General features: G+C 42.2%; 1 protein-coding gene across 1 annotated transcript; it reads right to left on the minus strand.

Moving 5' to 3' along the window:
- Positions 1-413: 413 nt before the first annotated feature.
- Positions 414-4,962, minus strand: NKX6-2 (NK6 homeobox 2). Its single transcript, XM_030569672.1, has 3 exons — positions 3,297-4,962; positions 2,409-2,581; positions 414-1,224 (listed from the first exon to the last, which is right to left on the minus strand). The coding sequence occupies exons 1-3, from the start codon at positions 3,709-3,711 to the stop codon at positions 976-978; spliced, it is 837 nt and encodes a 278-aa protein (XP_030425532.1). The 5' UTR covers positions 3,712-4,962; the 3' UTR covers positions 414-975.
- Positions 4,963-9,881: the final 4,919 nt, after the last annotated feature.

Genomic DNA, 9,881 nt, shown 5'->3' on the forward strand with positions numbered 1-9,881 from the left:
ACACCGCAGCGCGAAGTTACCCTGCAACAGTTGGGCGAGCTTCTAACTCCAACCTCTTCCCCTCGCCTCCTCGCCCCCAATAAACCCTCGAAATATTACTAGGCCCCGCTGAGATTTCAAAACAAACCCGCAAGCCACGCGCTAAAACAGCTTCGCTTGTAGAGCAACAAATTACTCCCCCCACACACACACACACACTGGGCCTGACTTCAGTTAACACCACGCAACACCCCCCTCTCCTTTGCTGAGGCCGGACCCCAACTATCCCTGGGGGGTTAAAATCCCTACTTATTGTGACCTACATGGGGGTGAGATGGAAAAAGTAAAATGAAACAAAAAATCAGGGGGAAACGCGCCAAAGGAGAAGCTTGTTAAATAATTTATTGATTTATACAAAGTCTTTCCAACCGGCGTGGAGGCAATAGTTTTAATCCAATTTAAACTCCAGTGTCCAGTTTTGTCTGTCTTTTTGGTTGATTTTTTTATGTGATAGAGCATAAAATCCGTAGCGAGGAAGAAACTAAAACTGCCAAAACGCTCAATGAAGCGGGGGGTTGAAATAAGAGCCATTTTTTACACTAGAAATATACATCACAAAAATCTGAAAGTTCCTATATACAAAATGGCTGAGCTGCAGTCGGTGATCCATACAAAACAGTAACAAAATCTGATTGTTAGGAGCAGGAAATTGGCAAGAAAGACGAGGGTGACGGGGGAGAAAGTAAAAACAAAAACAAACTAAATAAAGGAACGTTGGAAAGATTCCTCTGCAATTTACATCAATGAGAAGATAATTTCATAACTTATTCTGTAAAAAATATATACATTTCACATACATCTTAGGCTGTACAACACATCACTTTTAAACATCCAGTTACAATTCTTCTTTATAATGTTTATACCCTGGTTATTTCAGCTTTTATAAAGCGCCGTAGGGAGCAGTCAGTCTTATTGGCTAGGGGCTCTTGTCCTTCATCACAAAGTATCCGAGTTGTTACTGCAGGGGCTGATGAGGGCTAAATTTGTGGATTTGTGCTTTTTCAATAACCTCGTGATTTTTTCATCGTCTGAGTTGGGATCCAGAGGTTTGTTATATTCATCATCGTCCTCATTATCTGAGCTCTCCTTCAGCTTCTCCGTCTCTGAGTCGTGTTTTTTCTTAGCTGAGGCCATTTCTGCTGCGTGCCTCTTTCTCCATTTCGTCCTTCTGTTCTGGAACCACACCTGTTGGAGACCCGGTAAAAGAGGGGGGGGGGAAGCCTTAGCTGTAACTCTCCTTCCAGCACCCCATCCTCCAGCAGATTTGCAACCCTCCCTCCATGCACACATAGAGCGCCCTTCAGAAAACTTGGTTTCACTTTCCCTCTGGAATATTGCTTGCCCTTGGCGGTTCCTATTTAAACAGTAAAGTTGGGTGCCTATCGCCGTGTATAGGCCTTTAACATCACTGGCTCCGTCTCACAAGACAGCAGGATCGTTTATGTGCTATTAAAAAGTTAGCCCCTTTATAAGAAAGGGGGGTCATCACTTTTAATTCTCAAACAATAACATAAAGGCCAAACACTGTACATAAAAGTATTAAAAACTGATTAGACTGCAACAGGATAGCTATAGAGAAATCTGTATGTTTGTGTGAAGTAATTGCACCTGCCTCTGGATAACACAGCTCATTCAAATTGAATCTGTATGGTTTAATAATGTCAGGCGAAGGAATATAGTGTCCTATTCCTAACTTCCCTTTTGTTACAATAAAGCCAAATTTAATTGTTGTTCAAATGGAATTTTGGTAGCACTGGAGAATAATATTCTTTTGAAAAGCGAATGGCCAAGAAAATAGTTCACGGTCAAATTATCTATAACCCAGCATACAATAGTCCAACATTGCCAAAATATTTCCCATTATTACTATGTTTAAACAAAATGTACACGTGTCTAATATCCCAGACGGAATTTATTGGAATACTGAGAAATGTGCAACCATTTCCCTGGAGTAGTTTGTAACTGATTTGCAAAGCTAAGGACTGTATATTTAAGACAATGCAAAAGAACTTTAAAACACAAAGGTAAAATCTATTACATATAAAATATTATTTTAATTATAAATAACCTAGAAGCGTTTTTTATATGTTGCATCATTGTAAGGAATTAAACCATATGTGAAAAGCTATGATCGTGTTGTCCAGAAAATAAAATATTACTATTGCGATTAAAGTAAATCAGAACTTTAGGTTATATTTCCTGTCGTAATTTTAATACTCCCTCAGGGTCTGTTAATTCAGTAAATTGTGAGTTGAAGAAGCAGTTATACTTCAATTACGTGCCAGTTTCATCTTTCAACATCTGTGAATCCATTAATAAAATAATCTTTACTCAGGAACGATTCTGGTGTGTAAAACGGAGCTTCTTACCTTAACTTGACTTTCTGTCATTCCTAACGAATAGGCCAGACGAGCTCTCTCAGGTCCTGCCAAATATTTAGTTTGTTCAAACGTTTTCTCCAAAGCAAAAATCTGCTGCCCTGAGAAAGTTGGTCTTGAGTGTTTCTTCTTTCCATCTTTGTCCAGAACCATTCCAGTCTGGGCTGTAAACAGAAGAAAATATCCGGTCAGTTACTAGAGACTACATCTAATTTCAGTGCGAGAATCTGTTTTCCAATATAAAACGAAAAAAATCCCCCTGGTTTCAATTACGTTACTCCGGATTTCAACCCCTGTAACCGGGAGCAGGATTTCGCCCTGTAATATTAAGCAGAATCGTATTGTAAATGACACCACGAAACTGCTGAAACGGCATTTAAATGATAATGAGACATGTTGTGATGAAGTCAGGCTGCAGTTTTTAGTTTATTACGATGAACAGTGTGAGGTTATGATACTGTTTCATGTATTGCAATTCTGAGTGCAACATGCCCCTGTGTTTATAAGTCTATACTGCTCAGTATCACAGGCAGGTTTACATCTTAATCCACCCGCTGTTGTCAATGGTATTTCCCACCTCCAGCACCAGATTAGGTCCACATCTTTGCCTTTGTAGCTAAGAAATCGAGAAAGATCCTGACTCAAAAAGGGACCTCTACAATCTCCTGATGCAGCCAGACAGTAGAAAACACTACCGGGTGAGGGGCGGATTTCAAAATTACCTTTATCAAAGGGACCTTAATAAGAAGTCTGATTTCACGATAGACAAAAAAAAAAAAATTCAAAAACAAACTCTCCCACACACAAATGTATTGGATCCTTCAACGCCTCCCCCCATCACATCCTGCTCCCTTCTAGGATCAGATGCACCTCACTTACCAGGACAGGCGATTCTCGGATCTCTCCAGGGAGATCCCTGCATAACTCCCGGCCAGAAAATAGGAGGTCGCCCAGGCAGCTCTGCCAAGGGCTTTGGGTACCTGGACACAGCTGCGGGGTTAAAATACATCCCTGCTGAGGTAGCCAGTCCATTAATCCGGGGCAGCCCGGTGAGGAGATTGCTGGTGGTTCCAACAGGTCTCCCCAGGATGTCGCTTATTCCGTGCGGAGTCCCTAAGGGGATCTGTGTGTTCAGTCCGCCCAGGGCTGGTGCTTTGAAGCTGGAGGGATTCTGCAGGGTGTAGGGGAATAGAGACGTCTTCATTTCAGCCATGTTATGCAGAGCAGCCAGCGGTGTACTGCTCAGAACAAATGCACTCTGGCGATTAGTATCCATCTGCCCCACAGCTAACATTTGTGATCATCAATAAATCTATATATAGATGTATAAAAAAGCCAGCTGTTTTATTCTTAACCCACACGAGCAGCGCCAGCCACGGGCTCGTTAGTCTTAAAAAAAAAATCAAAATACCAGTGAGTAACAAAGTTTTGTGCTGAGTAGCAAGCGATCGCCTCGGCTCTGCCAGGATCTGCAGCTGCAGCAAAGCACACTGTAAAGTTTCAGTCAGGAGGAAAACAAAAATGAGGCAGGAAAATATTGCAAAGGAGAGGGAGGCAAAGTCTCGGTCAAGACAGACCTCAGCTGGCAGTGTCCCTGGACGACTTTGATAGCCGAGCCTCGATTGAAAATCCACTAGGAAATCAGAGGATTCGGAAGGGCGGGTGGTTTTGATGATTTTTTTGTTTGTTTTTTGGTAGTTACAGGCAGAGTTCCTTCCCTGTGAAATTGACTCAGAGCTGAGACCAGAGCTGTACAAGATGCACAGATAACCGCACAGCCACCTGCAAGACGCGCTCTTTGATTGGACGAACCCTCTTCAGGAGCAGCTCGGATTGGCCAATGGATTGGCACGCTGGTCCTCCACTTTGCATCAACGTCATTCGGGAGAAGAGCAACACTAAATGAAGATTTTATTATAAAGTCAAGGTACTTTAAATGGCTGTAAATTTACCCACTGATTTATCTTTCAAACGACTAAATAAATCCAACTGAATGGGAATTTAGTTAGGCTAAAGCTTTAGAAGGGAATCAGAACAAAAAATATGAGCACACATTTTATCAGACCGAAATAATGCAGATTTTGAGATCAAATTAGTAATACATTAATTTAACCCTGATTCAGAGAAAACCAACTAACAACAACAACAAATTACAACTTCCTCAGTTTTATTTTTCTGTTATGTTTTTCTCTGTTCAAAATATTTAGTGAAGTCGTGGAACCTAAATATAGGAGCTAATAAAAACCATCACACCAGGTATCTGAACATTAGATTTTCCTTTTCCCCTTGATGCTCAGACTAAACAATACTCCAGGCTGTTTACATTTGTCACACAGACTGTCAGTTCTAATTGTTCGATTGCTAACTAGGATTGCTCACAAATGTGCAGCGGATTGTGCCCAGCGTTCTCTTTGATATAAAATGTAGATCTCAATTATCTCTACAGCACTAGTGCCCCGTAACCTAGAACGCGCTTCTTAGTTGTCATTGGTATCTGTAGAAAGGCTTTTAAAGCAGAAGAACCAGACTTTTGACTAACCGAGCAAGGCTGGCTTTCTGTTTGGGAGTGAAATACTCTCTCGTGGTTCTTTTGTCATTTACAGTTTGGGCCGATTGTAACCCACGGGCAACTATGCCGGTTCAGTGTGGGCTTTTGAATGCTGTTTACCTGATAATTAGTTTTCAATGCACCACTCTCTATTTAACTGATAATTAGTTCTCTATACTCTCTAAACTGCTCAGTATATATTATTTTTGAATTTTGAAAGCATTTTAAAGTATTATAGTTTAGGATTAAGTTTGATAGCACGTCCGGCCATCGGGGTTTAAACAGAATTCTCCGCTGAAATCAGTGGGGACGTCCGCTTAAGAACTGGTGGCTGCATGTGGTCTGCTGTTCAAACTGAAAGAATGTCTCTTAAATAATAAACGTGCTTTATACGTGAACTCGCAATATTTTACAGTGCATTAGCAGAAATATAAACCTTGTCAAAGATTGTTTCTTAATCGAAAACATTCTTAGTTGTTACGAACATGAAAAAATGAGTAGGTGCCATATTGTTGGACAATACATTTGGAGGGATTTTTTTAAAGGGGCGATTTCTTAGTTTATTTTTAAATGACGTTTCATGTAAGTTGTGGATACATTATTAGCAAAGGAAAAATAGTGTGAACTATAGCTAACAGGGAAGTGAAACGTTCTAAAGTTTTTTAAAAGATATCTATGAATTTCCAAATGAAGCAAATGATTATTAATATTAAATGTAAACATATACATTTAAATATAAATACTATTCAATGTATACTTTAATTTATTAAACGTATTAAATGTAGTAATTAAATGTATGATCATATAACAGTTGAAAAGTAGTTGTTTATCTTGAAATTGCTACCTTGATTATATTACAATACATTTCTGGAATTAAAAACTTCGACTAGACCAATTATCTTTATTTTAGCCACTCTGACGTTGTGTTCTCACTATCTATCCATCCTGTTATGCATATCATTGTACATAATATTTCCAAGGAGCTGAAAAAAACAATGAAATTGTTTGTTAAGGCCTCTTTAGAGTTAGAGTGTCATCGGCGTTGTATCCCTGGTCATATCGTTTATAAATACTATAATTAGAATTTGTATTTAAAAAGAGACGGTAAATGTCATCTTCTTTCAGCTCTTTGAATAGGGTACAACTACATTTTAGGTTCAGGCTTTGCTGTTTGGTGCTTAAAGGATTATACGGAGGAAATTTATATTCATACAGCATCATGCACTGCAAATTCATATCTAAGCTGTAAAGATTCCTAAATCCGCTTGACAAGGTCCCGGATTTGATTCCCGTTGAGAACGAGTTGATCATTTTTTCCTCCCGCTGTTTGGGTTTGCTAAAGAGGTTCCAGGTGCGCTAAGGCGGTTTATTATTCTTTTTGACTTTTCCGAAAAGTGACTGGTTAAATGTTTGTCTTCTTAAAGGAGATAATCCTTTACAGTTTTCTTTTCCCCTTTACTTGTGCGGTGGGTTTCGCTCTCTCTCTGATATTTCTATTTGCACGTTAGATTGTTTCCCTTGTAGTGGTGTGTGATTTTTATCTTGTCTTCCTGCCCTCTTCCCCCCACCCCCACTAGTATTTAAATAATCATACATGTGAGAGAACAACCTGGCTTCAGTTTGCTACTCAACCATAGTAACTGCTGGATACTTTGATACGGGCAGAATTTAGCTGGGAGAATGCATCCTCAGGGTTTAGATGATTTGTGGAGACAAAAGTCACTTGAGCCATTGCAGAAATATATTTCCACTATTTAGCAGTGCAGGGGGACCTGAAATGATAGGCGAGTGGTGCTATTCGCCTGGAGTGGAACCGATATTTCCCCCTCTGTGAGTATCGATTTTTCATTCATTGACCATTTCAGTTCCAGCAAAATATAGCAAAGCCGCCCCACGGGTGATGGGACTCGTGCTTTAATTAAAATAATAGATACAGGCCGAAAACTATAATTCCCTGGAGAGCAGAGATCACCGCCAGGTCTCCGGATTTATTTTAATTACACAGGACAGATTAACAAAGGAAACATCTCACTTGCTTTTCTAATTGTTGGGGGAGAAACTGACACCTAAGTGCGCTCCAATTCCGAGTCCCTTCGCACTTTGCAAGGATCTCATCGACATCGCTTAAAGGGAAACAAGCCCTGGTGACCATCCATCCTCTCCCTCCGATCTGAACCTGCGCTTTAGAACATCAGCCAGGAGCTCAGCCCAGCGCAGCGGGTGTTGAGAATGTGCGCTCATGGCTGGTCTTCGTGCTGAGACTCACTTGCCCTAGCCAGTTGGCCTTGTGGTCCAGGCGCTTGGGGCAGAGCGAAGCATTTTCCTGTTAAAGTGGAAGCAAGGGGGAGAGCCCTTTTCCCATTTCCCTTAGCAATTTGCTTGCTCCACTGAGGATTCGCACTTGCTTTATACCGTAGTTTGGATTAAAGATCACCCCCATCTCCTCGTTTATCCAGATGATCGAAGCCCAGAGGCGTTTCGATAGGGTCCCCGTGTGCACTATAGAGCAGTAAATAGGGACAGGATTTTTTCCCCACCCCCGGGTAGATTATAGAAAGAATTGCCGCGTTCACATTAATCCCCGCATGTTCCTTTGTATTTCTCCCCTTGAAAAAGTTCCCTGGAGCATGCTTAATTCGGAGGAAGGTGAAATAAAAGTGACGGGACATATCGGGACCATTGTAGGAGGAGATAGTTGTATGGGATGCCAAGGTTATCACCGAGACCCAACAACAGAACAGCCAATGGTTTTCCGTTGTCTCTGGAGTCCTCCAGCGTTTCAGGTTGCGATTGTTAAGTGTGTGAAACGCTGAACTGCTCCGTGTGCTGTGTAGTCAGTCACCATTTTACTCACAGAGCCTTGGCAGGTCCCACACATGCATAAGTGGAATCCCCTTAAAAGAAAGGAAATAGTTTACCTTCCACTAAGTGCGGGCTAGCTGCAGACTCTGTTCCCATTTTGCAACAAGCAGGGACAAACCCATCAGCAAACAGTAATGAAGGAAAACAAAGCGCTTAACAGAGAGGGGGCAGATGCTCTGACATCTTCTGCTCTCTGTAACCCGGTCACAATTGGTCTTGTTTTGGGAAGGGCTCCCCTTAGGAGACACAGGGACAACTAGTGCCATAAAGAGCCCACATCCAGGCAGAGAGCAGGGCACCACCCCACGCTCAACAAACCCAGGGACCTTTTCAGCCAGTTCTTTGTGAAGAAAGAATGGACTGACTCAGCCTGACCGTCACTTCATAGTTCCAGGCTGGGAGGTTCAGGCTTTTCACTTTATTACCTCCAGCCTACTTCCACTGCCACGGAACGCTCCCATCCTGCACGCGCAGCTGCTAATGTGCACAGACAGGCTGGTCCCATGACTAATATCGGTGACCGTGTGAAGTGTAATGACATCTAACGCACTTTACCTTTCTCCACTGCCTCTAACCTTCTTCTCCCCATCCTTAAATACAAAGACTCAACTGCTTTGGCAGCCTTAGATTGAAATGAACATGTAAAGTCAGCATTTAAGCCAAAACAAGCTCTGTAAATGTTCCAGGTGTAGGCAGTAAGTTTGAATTCCGAGGTGAAATTGGGAGATCATGTATGTCTTGAAATTTCCCAATACCACCCTTTTTGTTCTGCCACTGTGGGTGTGAAAAGTTTCTTCCAGCGTCTGATCACAATTGCTCCTTCTTAAACTGTCAACAAGGAAACACGTTTATTTCTAGCGATCACCAGCTTATGCGTGTTTTATAGGGATGAAATGATAGTTTTTGCTAATTTTCTCTTCTCTCGCTCTTTCCTGCGCCTGTCATTTGGGTTCTTTTAAAATTCTGCCATAAATAAAACAGAATCCAATATTGAGATGAGAAATCCTCCTTGCAGCTCCTAGTCTCCACGCTAAAACATTGCTCTGAGCTTTGAGAATAATTTATATCCGTCATCAATGACACTTGTTACTCATTAATTTTACATTTGTCCTGTTTATTGACTTCCGTGCGATCTAATACCCCGAAGTTTTCTAGAAGGAAATATATGACTCTTATCTCTGCAGACCCCACGGCGTGATAAAACTGCTTTTACAGTGTTTTATATCTTTGTTTTTGGCGCTTCCATGAGACAGGACACATTAAAAAGCGGCATCAGTTCAAAGTCCACGTCCTGGCAGCGCGACACCTCGGGAATAGATTTTGCAGCGCTAGGTGGGCAAGCGGAAGGCTGCGTGAAGAACTGAAGCCTTGACACTTTGCAGTTAGAGTTCAAGAGGAGCCAAAGGAGGGCCCCAAATGTCCCATGACCTTAAGCCGCCCCCCCCCCAGCTCTACCTGTGATTGATTTCCGCTCTTACAGCTTCTCTTTCATTCCCTGCGTCTGTCACTGTCTTTCGGTGGTTTAACGCTGGAGAGAACTTCTGAGAATCATCTTTTAGGAAATTCACCTTTTCCCCTCCCCTCATGTTAAATCTTGCCTTGTCCCGCAGGCCAGGAGCAGGTAAAACTCTCGTTGACTGTGAGTAAAACCAAGCGGGGACCCCGCTCAGCAGCGTCCTGGGTGTCCCTGTCAATTGGGGCAGAGTTTAAGCTTTTGGTCCCCCCACTCCCTGGCATTTACTCCACAAAAATGTTGGTGTCAGAGGACTCAGTTACAGTCGGATTATTCCCCCCTAATTAAACCATGGCTTCATTTTGTAGTGAGCTGGGGCCCACCCATGTCCTAATTCCATCGCTGTCTGTGCTACAGCTTTGGAGTGCGGAAGGACAGTCTCCCAGCTTATAGACAGGGATAGCCCCCTCTCAATCACCAGCTGGAACTGCCCCCCTCCCCATCGTGTTACTGTGCAGCCAGGCCCTACATTTCTAGGGTTTTTTTTTTTCTACAGGCAAAGGAAAAACCTCCTGAACCTGCACACAGGCTGAAGCAATAA

The sequence above is a fragment of the Gopherus evgoodei genome, chromosome 7, assembly GCF_007399415.2.
Source record: "Gopherus evgoodei ecotype Sinaloan lineage chromosome 7, rGopEvg1_v1.p, whole genome shotgun sequence".
Lineage (NCBI taxonomy): Eukaryota > Metazoa > Chordata > Testudines > Testudinidae > Gopherus > Gopherus evgoodei.